Source organism: Nuphar pumila, chromosome 5, assembly GCF_984573655.1.
Source record: "Nuphar pumila chromosome 5, dmNupPumi1.hap1.1, whole genome shotgun sequence".
Lineage (NCBI taxonomy): Eukaryota > Viridiplantae > Streptophyta > Magnoliopsida > Nymphaeales > Nymphaeaceae > Nuphar > Nuphar pumila.
Genome location: NC_143253.1, coordinates 64681736 through 64694026, shown reverse-complemented (window position 1 = coordinate 64694026; position 12291 = coordinate 64681736). Strand labels below are relative to the sequence as shown.

Genomic DNA, 12291 nt, shown 5'->3' with positions numbered 1-12291 from the left:
TAAATTGTATAGATATAAGGTGTGTGAAATATCATCCCCATAAGGTTGCACCAAAACTTGGAGATGTAAATGGGTTGGAATAGGGATGGCAGTAGACCGGGGAAAGCGGGGCCCCACCCTGCCTTGCCCTGTTTGGACCGGGGATGAAGGGTATGAAACGGGGATGGAGGCGGGGACGGTTAAAATCTATCCCTGTTCAGGGATGTAGGCGTGGATGGGCATACCCTTTTCCCCGCCCCACCACGATCCCCGCCACTTTTCCCTGCCCCGCCTCGTCCCCGTTTGAACCGGGGATGGAGGACATGAAACGGGGATGAAGGCGGGGGTGGAGGTTAAAATCCATCCCCCCCCCCTCCCTAGGTTGGAATTTTAAATTTGTTTTGTGATTCCATTCCAATCCCTCTTGCAATTAGTTGTTCGGAATATGGACTGTTTGCATCCGTACCCAAACCTGCCTAAATCACAAGCAATCAGATTTGGCGGAAGCTGAAAGCCCTTCAGGAGCCAGCCCTGTCAGTCAGATCAGTCAGATATCCAACAAAAAATCATATCTCAAACCCGAATTGACATGTTACCCGGGTTGGGTGTATTTGGATCAACATTGTTAATCCCATACTGAGTTTTACCCATTATTGAGTTACCGTTACCCCTTCAGGAGTAAAATCGACGGGTTTAGGAAAAATTAACGTTTCCGGGATTTCTAGAAGTGTGGACATTTTCGTCATTTCCTTATTAAGAAGGGAAGTTTCCGTAAATTCGCTCGCCGCCCCTTTTCAGCTGTTTTGTCATTTTGTTCTCGTCTGTTCCCTCCGATTCCTTGATATAAATATCCGTGTCACCGCTGGTCCTCCCCTACTCTATTTCTCACTCCCTCCCTTCTTCATCCTCATCCTCGAGGGAAGACGTTCTCTCTTCCCACCCCCCCCCCCCCCACCTCTCTCTCTCTCTCTCTCTCTCTCTCTCTGTCTCTTCCTTCACGCTGCCCTATCCTGAGGTCCAGCTCTCTCTCTCTCATCAGTTCTTAGATTTCGCTATTTTGGATCCTCTTTTCGGATGTATGAAATTCTGATCTTTCGGGTAGTGATCGGTAGAATTTGCGTTAAATTTGTCGCATGCTGTTATTCGAAAGTTTTTAGCCCCAATATCTTGAAGAAGAAGAGGTCAGGGTTTGGATCTGCGGTTTCGTTCATGGATGCGTTTTGTTTATTATGCATTGCCAAGGGCTTGAGGTTGTTGTGTTGCTTATGGATCGTTTTGAGGCTTCCTGTGTGGATCGGGATGCGGGATTCTGATTTTTTTAGTTTTTTTTCTTTATTTTGCCATGTTTTGTTGATGTTTTTGCATTGATTGTGATGCTGTTGCCGTTGATGATGATGATCCATTTTGAATAGTTTGGATTTTGGTTTATTTCGAAGATATCTGGATATGGGTTTCTCAAGGAGCTTTTTTTTTTCTTATTTAGAAGGAGGTAGGCCATTTGCTTGAAAATGTGAAATGATTGATATTTCTTGTACTTTTTTCTGCTAATTGTGTTATTGATTGATTTTATTGGGGAAAAAGTTGAACGAGGAATGATTGTTTTGAAACTCCGACGTCATCAGGTCCATGTATTGGCTATCATTTTGGAAGATCTTCAGATCTTTCTGCTACTGCTTGAAACAGTGTCCTCTTCGTTTGATTGGGAGAAGCACTAATTTAATTCTACATTTGTGAGCCTGTATAATAGGTTGTAGTTTATGGTGATGGATCGATCTCATCCAATATAAAGGTACTTGATGCATCGAAATCTGATCTTGAAAATTTTCATATGAAGGGAACCATCCGGTGCTCCATATCTTGGGCTCTTATAAGAGACCTCTGTTTCTTAGCCTTAGCTTGCAGTTAAATTCTTGCTACCTTCAGTCAGTTGGCATATTGTTTCTGGAATCCATACATCGGACATTTTCAGGTTTATGTGGGAATTTCGTGAGAAGGTAAAAAAAACTTGAGTCAAGATGTTATGAAAAAAAAGGCAAAAAATCTTGTGCAGAACGTGGGTAGCTTATATCTGTAAACCATATAGATATAGAAAAAGACTTTCGGGTCTCTCTCTCTCTCTCTCTCTCTCTCTCTCTCTCTCTCTCTCTCTCTCTCTCTCTATATATATATATATATATATATATATATATATATATATATATATAGGGTTAATATTTGGTGCTATTGAAGGCACGGAACTATGAGTACAAATTACCTTCTTTTGTAACTTCTAGTTTTTTTTAGATCTGACCGTATAGATGTGTTCTACAAGATTTGTTTAGTAGAAAATGATTTTTGAATCTTTTGTAACTTCTAGTTTTTTTTAGATCTGACCGTATAGATGTGTTCTACAAGATTTGTTTAGTAGAAAATGATTTTTGAATCGTGTAATTATGGCATGTAAACAGGTTTTTTAAGAGCTTCAAAAATCAACAACCTAAAATACACTAAAATTTCACAGCTCAAAATATCATATTTTTATATCGAAATAGCATGATCCAAGATTTGATCCTTAGCAAACAAACTATGTTGAACACATTATGTGGTCAGATTGAGTAGATAAAGCATGAACCTATGATTTCCACCTCAATAGTTTTGTGCCTTCAATAACACCAAATATTAACCCATATATATACTTACTGTGTGTGTATTTTACTTTTCTTTTGTTCCCCCATGTTGGAGGACAGCTGGAAAGTATTAAAGTTTTTTGATGTGCTGGTTTTTATTGTTTCTGGCGTGTTTCTTTAGTAGCAGTTCTGTGAGCTTTTATGATGTTACAGAAAATATTCAGCAGAAAATAAAGAGAGACGATAGAGGAATAGGGGCTGTAACATAGCATGTTTCCCAATGAGCGAGTGCGTGCCCTATAGCTGTTCTTTATATATTAAAACTGAAAATATTGCATGCCAATAATGACCCTGTTAATATACAAAGGGATCTTTTATACAAAGGGGCAAATAATGAAAGAAAATATTACAAACAATCGGGTATGGATCCCAAACCCAACCCATATCTCATGTCACGTCCCAATAAGTTCTTCCTTGTAAAAGTTTCCTCTAGCATACTTTTTCATGTGATTGTTTTTTTTTTTTTGCACGAGGTAGATGTGGTCATAGGTTGTGATCCAAAGTGGAGAACTCCCTTCAATCTAAATTGGACAACAAGGATAGCAGATAAAAATGGGTATTACTTTAGAAATAAATACCACTCAAACACAAATTTCAAGTGTTTGTAGAATAAAGTTTAAACTAAACTTCCACTTGATTGGGTTATGATGCTGTTATGTGTACATGAACTCCATTCTCCTAGTCAATCCTCCATAGCAGATCTGGCTCAGCGTCTTGCAATAAAAGGTTACAAAGCAAATTTGCATACAAATAAAAATTTAGCAGTTTTCTAATCAACCTGTTTATCAGTGCCATTTGTATTTGATGTCCTTGTTATCCAATTTAGATTGAAAGGAGTTGTCCACTTTGGATCACAACCTATGACCGCAACTACCCCTGCAGCTTGTTCTTTTTTTTTTCTTATAATGCCCATTTTGTACTTGATATCCTTGTTATCATCTCTCTCTCTCTCTCTCTCTCTCTCTCTCTCTCTCTCTCTCTCTCTCTCTCTCTCTCTCTCTCTCTCTCTCTCTCTCTCTCATGAGACTGCATTTTGGGGTTTAATAAAGAAAACAAAAAATTTCTCCACAATTTGAGTGTTTTTTGTGTTTCACTAGAAGTTACAAGCTTAATACTTTGTTCTGACATTTCTTTTGCATCATATGCGGTAGCTTTTAGTGTACAACTTTATATCATCACTTGGTAGTTGAATTTGATTCAAGCTTCTGATTACTTGAGTCTGGGACCCTGGGTCGTTTATGTGAACAGTACCTATTCTTCTGTTTCTGTTTCTGCTATTTTCTTGGGGTTTAATATCCATTTGTAGGATAAAAATATAATCTGATTCATTGAGGTGACATTTTTTCAGTCTTTCCAAGGATTATAGCAAGTGTTTGTAGATCGATATTCGATACATTCAGTCTGTAAGTAAATTGGATCGTCTTAGGTTGAAAAAGTAAATTGCTATATTTGTGGTTTCCTTTTAGAATGTGGCTGTTCATTAAAAACATGATGCAGCCTTGATGTTGGCAGTTGGTTGAGTTTGTGATTATGTGTTGATGTTCATAGAAGTAACCCTCTTCTTCTGGGAGTAGTAACCATTCATTAATTTCAACTTTATATTTAAAGCAGTGTGGGAGTTCAGATATTAGTAGATCATATATTTCGTGATTAACAAGCACTTTAAATATCAAGGCTCTATGGAAGCTTGTTCATGAGGTAGGAATGTAGAGTTGGTTGGAGTTCAATGGCACTACTCTGGCAGTGATTTTTTTTCTCTTTGTAGTATCACACACAAATATATCACTGAAAGGATACTAGTTTTTTTACAGTCTACCATCTGCCAAAAAGCACTTGGATATTTGGCTAAATTCATTTGCTTGGGTAACAGAAACAAAGGTGAAGATTTTTCAACCAATCAAATCATTTGACAAACTTGGACTTGATTCATTGAAACCTTTGTTTTGACCAACTCTTTTTGTCCAATATGAGGGTTTTTTGTTTTTTCAATTTACTGATACATACTGTCCCAAAGGTATATCCATGTTTGGAGTGTTCTACCCCCTACTTCCTATCAAATGCCTTCACAGAGAAATAATCTGATGGGCTCTTCCTATTGAGGGTGGGATGCGTGCGTGCATTCAAGTGTGTGTGTGTGTGTGTGTGTGTGTGCATAACGTGCACATATGGAGAGAGATGATCACCATTTCATGATTGGGTGATTAGAAGCTGCTTGGTCAAATTCCTATGGATGGAAACCTAAAGACCAGGCCTTTTTTGCATGCATGTGCATTATCATAAGCAAATGGAGAATTGTTTATTTAAGTCATGTAATGTCGCAAATGGTATTTATAGGAATAGTCAATTAGAAAATGATGATGCTTAGCAATGACCCCTTGCCATTTCCAGATTTTATGGTCACTGGCTGCAGATCTTTACTGTTCTGTACTATTTCTACATTTCATTTTCTCTTGTATTGATGATTTGGCTGTATCAGCATCAGTTATTTAGGTGGTAGATCTACAGCCACTGGATGATGTATCATCATTTTTGCATAAATAGTTGGGTTATGCCTGCATGTAGTTCTCATTGCATTGTTGTCAAGGAGAAGTGGAGCATTGACACTCTCTGTCAATCTGCCACTGCTCAAAAAGGCATTACTATTACCGAAGCTTTCACAAGAGGGACCTGGTTCCAGACAAAGATTTGGTTGGAATATCCAATTTTCTAAGCAAGCTCTTAGGCCCCATTGATGTGTGAGGGCACGAAATCTAGTACCATAATTGCTAATGTCTTCTGTCTGGAATGTTGACTGAGTGTTCTATTGTTGGTTGGTACTTTAGTTTATCTTTGATTGCAAGTTAAGACATTAGTATTTATATTCTATTTATAGAACTGGTTACTCTATTGCAAATTAAGGCCATAGTTTTTGCTATCTTCAGTAATGGGTACATAGTTGACTGTTTGATTGGTGGTACTTTGCTTTCATTGGTTTTTCTTTTTCTGCATCTCAAGTATCATGTGAGAAGGGCAATTCCATCTGCAGAATATTGGTGTTCAGAAAGCAAGTCTAGATAAGGAACTTGGGATTGGGTAGGATTTTATTCAGTCTGCTCGTGTAAGGCTCTAACTGGTAGACGTGGCATCTTGTTGTATTCTTCACTGGGATTGATTGTTGTGTCTTTTCGGCACTGACTTCAGCAACAGTCATTTCATCCAAACCCTATGTTGTGGTCACTAATAGACATTTTTCACTGCATTGCTATTGTTGCTTTCGTTACTTGTTTTCATTTAAATTATGTAGATTTGAGTTAATGATAACATACTTTATTTTGTGCTTGGATTATATGTCAGAAGCCTGCTGATTCTAAATTGGTTGTCTTTGTTCATGTTTTAAACATAGTAACTGTTTATGGTAAGTGTCATGGTGTGAACTTTTATTACACTGTCCAATTTATTCCTAGTGTGGTCATGTATCAGTTGGGTCATAGGTCATAGTTCTCACCTCTGGTGAATATTAAACTGTTTAAGGATTCTGATTCATTCTCGATTAATCATGGTCCAGACAAACTTGTATGTTGTCTGTCAGATGATATTGCTTTTCTGTTTGTGAGATAACAATGTTGCACTTGTAGCATTATCCTTTGTAATTAGGTTCCCTAAATCAATTTTTGGCTGACAGTATTGGGAGAATCTTTGCAGATCCAAGGCGTGCTCATAGAAAGTTGGAGAAGATGGGCCGAGGAGTCAGCAGTGGGGGCGGACAGAGTTCGCTCGGCTACCTGTTTGGAAGTGGTGAATCCCCCAAGCCTGCCACCAACCATACTCAACCTGTGCAAAATCGTAGCTCAGATGCAAGCAATGGACCCACCCCAAAACCAACTGCTTCTGTTCCGCAATTGGACACTAAGAATCAGATTGCAGCTGGAATCCATTCAAATCATTCCAGCAACTATTACCGAGCAGACGGCCAGAACTCGGGAAACTTCATAACAGTATGTTGCACTGCCCCAAGAATCCCTGATATTTTATAGGAAGAGTGAAATTTCTTTTAAAGTTTCTTGATCCCATCTAAGTATTCAATTGCCATGGCTTCTGTTTTATATCCATGTTAGGAGTCGAGCTTTCAGAGAAGTTCTCTATTTTTCGGATCACAGACTTTCTTGTGTCAATAATCACTCTCAAATGCTATTTCATTCATTCTATCAACGCAGCGAGCCTGCGAGTAATGTCCAATTTTGTTCTTGAACATGTTCGCCAAATCCAGTTGAAGATTTGAATGCCCTTTGGTGCACCGCCTACCTGAATTTCAAACACTTCATACCAAGGTTGTTAAATGCGATGAGGCGAAGCGAGGCGTTGAGCCTGCGCTTCGCCTCTGAGGCGTACGCCTCAGGTACTGAGGCGTACGCCTCTCACAACTGGTATGAAAGTGAAGCGGTGGGAGGGGAGGCAGGGAGCGGTGGTGGAGCAGCTGGCCGGCACCTGGCGGTGGATCCACCGGCACTTGGGGTTAGCACAGCCGACAAATCGGGCGGAGGAGGAAGACTTGGGGATGAAGGAAGGCTTCAGTAGGTGGATCCACCGGCAATTTGCGCATCACAGCACGCCTCAGTACCTTGAGCGTGCGCCTCGCCTCTGAGGCGTACGCTTCAGGTACTGAGGCGTACGCCTCTCACAACACTGCTTCATACAGCTTTTTTGACTCATGAATAATTTCAGTGGAGCCCGTTGTGGTCAATCACACTATCTTTAATCTCCCCTCTTTAAGTTTTGCTTTCATCTCTTTGATTGTTGTTTGATCATGAGACTCTAATTTGCAATTTGATCAATCCAGGACCGGCCTTCAACAAAGGTGCACTCGGCTCCAGGTGGTGGGTCCTCTCTCGGGTATCTTTTCGGTGGCAGCAGCAAATAAGGACATGCCTGGGTTAACATCATGTTGGAGTGGTTACTTTTTCAGTAAAACGGGTTTGAAGTTGGTTTTACTCTTGTGGGTCTGCTTAATCATGTAATATAGAAGCAACAATGAACTGCACTTGTGTTTGGGTTTGTTGTTAGAGAGCTCCCTGATAGTGTTCTTGTAAGAGTTGTTTCCATCTGATGCAAATTTGATGCAGATATTGAAACGTCTTGCCTTTTTATTAGTATATTATCACAATGTTTGGAAAATCTTCATGCTTGAGCCCTAATCTCTGAAAACATCCTCCAGCTGCTGGATAACTGTTTGACTGTGATGCTTCTGCCTCTGATGGAGTTTTTTTTCTCCCGGATAAAGATTAGATCTTGCAGTTTTCTGAGAATTCAAGATCCTGGTTTTTTAGCATAAAAAGTGATCTCCAAATATTTAAAACCCTATATTCAGTCTTCTTGAGGTCCCTCATTTGAATGAGCTTGGAGATGTATTTCCATTTCTGAGTGATTCAAACATCACCTAAGATATTTTAGTTGGTGGAAGTACTACAAGCTACAGATCCAGGGGTTTGGTGCAGTATCTGAAGGGGCCTTGGCCACTAGATGGCGGGTCAGGGTACCATTCCCATGAGCATCAGCCCCTTGCATTAATGAGGGTAAGGGGTGCCCCATGGGTTTACACTGTGGGGACAGCAGCCAAAGTACTGATTCAGAGGGTAGTTTCTGAAAAAGTTGTATCATATACCCGACCCGGGTCCATATGGGTTCTAGTGTACATTGTATTCTGGGTCTGGATATTATACCAGACCCGGATCCATTTTGTATACCAAAACATATAAATATAAGTCTTTAGGTCACGATTTCATTGATTGAAATTGTGACAGCCGCAGCCCCTCTTCTTCTATTCTCTCTTTCTCTCAATACAGGTTCTACAGAGGATTCTAACATGGTATCAGAGCCGAAATCCATCTAGGGGTTGAAGAGGCTTCCAAAAGGTGTGTCCGACCAGAGGTTTGAGGATTACTTCATCTCTTGTCTTTTTCAGTTTTGTTCCTTCTTCATCTCTCGTTTATTCATTTCTTTTCTAGTTCTTTTCTGGTGGATTCACGTCTCACGTGAATCCTTTGTTCACGTAAATCTCGTGTGTCAAAAAAAGGGGGGGGAACTCGTTTCACGTGAATCTTCTGTTTCACGTGAATCGCTAAGTTGACCCACCTTCTTCGTCTAGTATATTCAGATCTGGTGCACCAGATCTGTACCCTCTGCGCATCCCTTCTTCTTTCTCACTTGGACTGAAATATTCAAATCTGACTGTGAAGTTGCGTCAGATCTGAAATATTAAGTTTTTTGTTGTTGTCCAAATTTGTTGTGTGACAGCAGTTTTTCAATGTGATTCTTATTTCTTCAAGTGTCTCTCCTTGCAGTCTATTTCTTCTCGTTGTTATAGGTGGTATTCACATTGTGTTTTGTCTAAAAATATAGTTAGTGAGTGGCAGTGATATAGTGCAACAAACTCTGAATGGATTGGGATCCAACTATAATATGATCGTCACTTCACTATTATGTCTACCTGTCCTTCCTACTTTTGATGAGTTGTGAGCTAAATTAATTCAGTATGAAATGACTCCGAAGAAACTCATGCTCATATAAATTCTCAAGAAGTTTTTGCCACAGGGGTGACTTATGGTCAAGGATGAGGGCAAGGGGGACAAGGGCGAAATGGACACGGAGGATGTGGATTGCTTTCTACCACAAATATGTTGACTCATGCTCAGAGACAAAGATCTATTCTCACTTTCTTTCTTTGCAACAAAATGGGGCATATCAAGGCAAATTGTTGGCACAATCCTGAAAATAAAGGAAAGACTCCACAGACAGAACCAAAAAGAAAGTTCAATAATATCAGAGACAGTGGAGAGATTAGAGATTTGTTGATATTCACCTTGTCAGAATTAAAATTAAAGCAAAATGATCAAGGCACCTGGTTCGTTGACTCAGGGGCAGCTACTCATGTGACTGGCGATGCAGGTAAACTTTCTAAACCTATTCTTTATTTTGGCAAAAGTAAAATTGTCACTGGAGATGGATCCTACCATTCTGTTTTCCATGTTGGAAAATCTGTAATTCCCATGTCACGTTCTACTCTTGAACTTTTTGATGTCCTTCATACTCCTAATACCAAGAAAAATATTGTCTTTCTTTCTAAACTTGTTGATGATAATCATGCTTCAGTCGAATTCACTCTCTTCTTTGTGCAGGTCAAGGACCTTCGCACGAGGGAAACATTCGGACGAGGCAATATGTATGTCTTTGAAGAAGCTCCATGTCATTTTGTCTGCCCTACTCGTCTGGATTCGAAGTCTTCATTAGAGTCGTGTTCCTTCTCTTCAGCAAATGTTTTTAGTATTTCTAAATGTAATAAGCCTTTCTTATGGCACAGTCGATTAGGACATTGTGGGAGTTATTTTATTGAGAAACTTGTTTCTAATAATCTCATTCCAAAAAGAAGTCTCAATGTGGATGAGAAAAGTCAGAAGTGTTCTACTTGTCTTTTATGCAAAAGTCATGTATTGCCTTTTCACTCTATTAATAAGAGAGTTTCGAAGCCTTTTGAGGTAATATGTTCTGATGTATGGGGACCTGCCCCAGTTGCCTCTGGATCTGGAAGCAGATACTACCTAATCTTTGTTGATAACTACTCTCGATACACTTGGATATATTTCATAAAAAACAAGTCGGAAGTTTTTCTTTTGTTTCAAAATTTTCTTTCCTTAGTAAAAAATCAATTCTCTGAGTCCATTGAATTCTTTCAATGTGGTGGAGGTGGGGAGTTCTCATCTAGTGACTTTATTTCTTTTCTTCAAAATAATAGAATAGGAAGAAGGGTGTCTTTTTCACACACTCCTCAACAAAATGGGATTGCTGAGCGAAAACACAAGCATACCATTGAAAGTGCCATGAGTATGCTCCATGACAGCAATCCTTCCATCAATCTGTGGACAGAAGCTTTTCATTCTGCCGTATATGTGATAAATAGATTGGCTATGGTTGTTCTGAAAAATAAGTCTCCTTATTACTATCTTTTTTGCGCTCATCCTAGTTATCATGATTTGCGTGCCTTCGGATGTGTTTGTTATGTGCACATTGATTGGTTTCTGAAAAACAAGTTTTAGGACAAGGCTCAGAAGTGTAGATTTGTGGGATATGCAGACGACTACAAAGGATATAGGTGTTATGATCCCGCCAACAGACGTATCAGAATCTCAAGAAATGTTATCTTTGATGAACAAAATTTTGATCACAAAGCTGGAACAACGGATATGTCCCCTACCACCACCGAAGTTTATTACCCTTGGCTGAATTCAGAACTTTTTGCTAGTTCCAATAAAGTCTGTTCTCCAAGTTGTGGGTGGCAAAAAGAAGAAATGCCCGAGACTATTGGCACATCGGGATCACAGAATGGAGAAAAAATACCGTCTGTACCAGGCAGATACAAGGGCATTTGCTATACTAGACAGAGAACGACAGCGCCAGACCTTTCAAATCACACCTCAACAGCTGCACCTACTTCCTCTCATACTCTTGAGGTCAGAAGATCCAATTGCATGCGATATCCTATTGATAGGTGGGTCAGCTATAACAATTTCTCCTTGGATTTTCAGTTCTTTTTAACTGCCCTGAATAAGGAAGATGAACCTATTATGTACTATCAGGCAGCCACTCCTACCAAATGGGTAGAAGCCATGAATGATGAAATGCAAACCTTACATGAATGTGAAACCTGGGAAATCGTTCTCAGACCACCTGACAAAAATGTTGTCAAATGCAAATGGGTCTACAAAATAAAGTATAAACCAGATGAAATCATTAAATGATACAATGCAAGACTGGTGGCAAAAGGGTTCACTCAAGAAGCAGGGCAAGACTATGATGAGACCTTCAGCCCTGTGGTGCGAATGAGAATGATTTGAATTATTCTTTTCTTGGCTATTGAACATAGATGGAAGCTGAGTCAGCTTGATGTAAAAAATGCATTCTTGCATGGGGATTTGAAGGAAAAAGTCTACATGGAACAACCCCCTAGATATCAAGAGCAAAATTGTAAAACACATGTGTGCAGGCTAAAAAGAGCTATCTATGGCCTAAAACAAGCCTCTCGTTCTTGGTTTGACAGCTTCTCCCTTGAGATTCAAAAGTATGGATTTTCACGCTCTTTACTGGATCACTCATTATTCATTTTTAGAAGTAAGAATGTGATCACTCTATTATTAATTTATGTTGATGATATTGTTATCACAGGAAACTATGACGATCACATCAAAGAAGTGAAAAACCTATTAGGTCATAGGTTCAAAATGAAAGATCTCGGGGCCTTGCGCTATTTTCTTGGTATAGAAGTTGATAGCCAGGCTCATGGCTTGACTCTCACTCAACACAAGTATATGATAGATGTTTTCAGCAAGGCAGGTATGAAAGACTGCAAACCTTTAGCAACTTCAAGTGTGCTCCACCAAAAATTAAGTACTCATGATGGAGACCTGTGTGAGGACCCCACCAGGTACCGCAGTTTAATAGGGATGTTGCAGTATCTCACTTTTACTCGACCTGATATTGTTTATTCAGTCAATCAAGTGTCTCAATTTATGCATGCACCACATACTGGACATATGGAGGCGGTTAAGAGGATATATTCTTCAAACTGGGCAAGGATGTGCGTGAACTTACTGTATATTGTGATGCAAACTGGGCAGGA

The 12291-nt window shown here is 39.6% G+C and overlaps 1 protein-coding gene and 1 long non-coding RNA gene across 2 annotated transcripts; both read left to right on the top strand.

Moving 5' to 3' along the window:
- The first annotated feature begins 933 nt into the window (after nucleotides 1-933).
- Nucleotides 934-7773, top strand: LOC149837723 (protein SPIRAL1-like 2). Its single transcript, XM_090006192.1, has 3 exons — nucleotides 934-994; nucleotides 6327-6619; nucleotides 7462-7773. The coding sequence occupies exons 2-3, from the start codon at nucleotides 6359-6361 to the stop codon at nucleotides 7540-7542; spliced, it is 342 nt and encodes a 113-aa protein (XP_089862318.1). The 5' UTR covers nucleotides 934-994; nucleotides 6327-6358; the 3' UTR covers nucleotides 7543-7773.
- Nucleotides 7774-9226: 1453 nt separating this feature from the next.
- LOC149837722 (uncharacterized) lies at nucleotides 9227-10157 on the top strand. Its single transcript, XR_016432124.1, has 2 exons — nucleotides 9227-9566; nucleotides 9797-10157. It is a non-coding gene; the product is annotated as an uncharacterized LOC149837722 (long non-coding RNA).
- The last annotated feature ends 2134 nt before the right edge of the window (nucleotides 10158-12291 follow it).

Excerpts from the sequence above, each read along its gene's own strand:
- LOC149837723 (XM_090006192.1), top strand. The coding sequence starts at position 6,359 with ATGGGCCGAGGAGTCAGCAGTGGGGGCGGACAGAGTTCGCTCGGCTAC. Across the intron at positions 6,620-7,461 it reads ACTCGGGAAACTTCATAACA|GACCGGCCTTCAACAAAGGT; the intron begins GTATGTTGCACT and ends TGATCAATCCAG.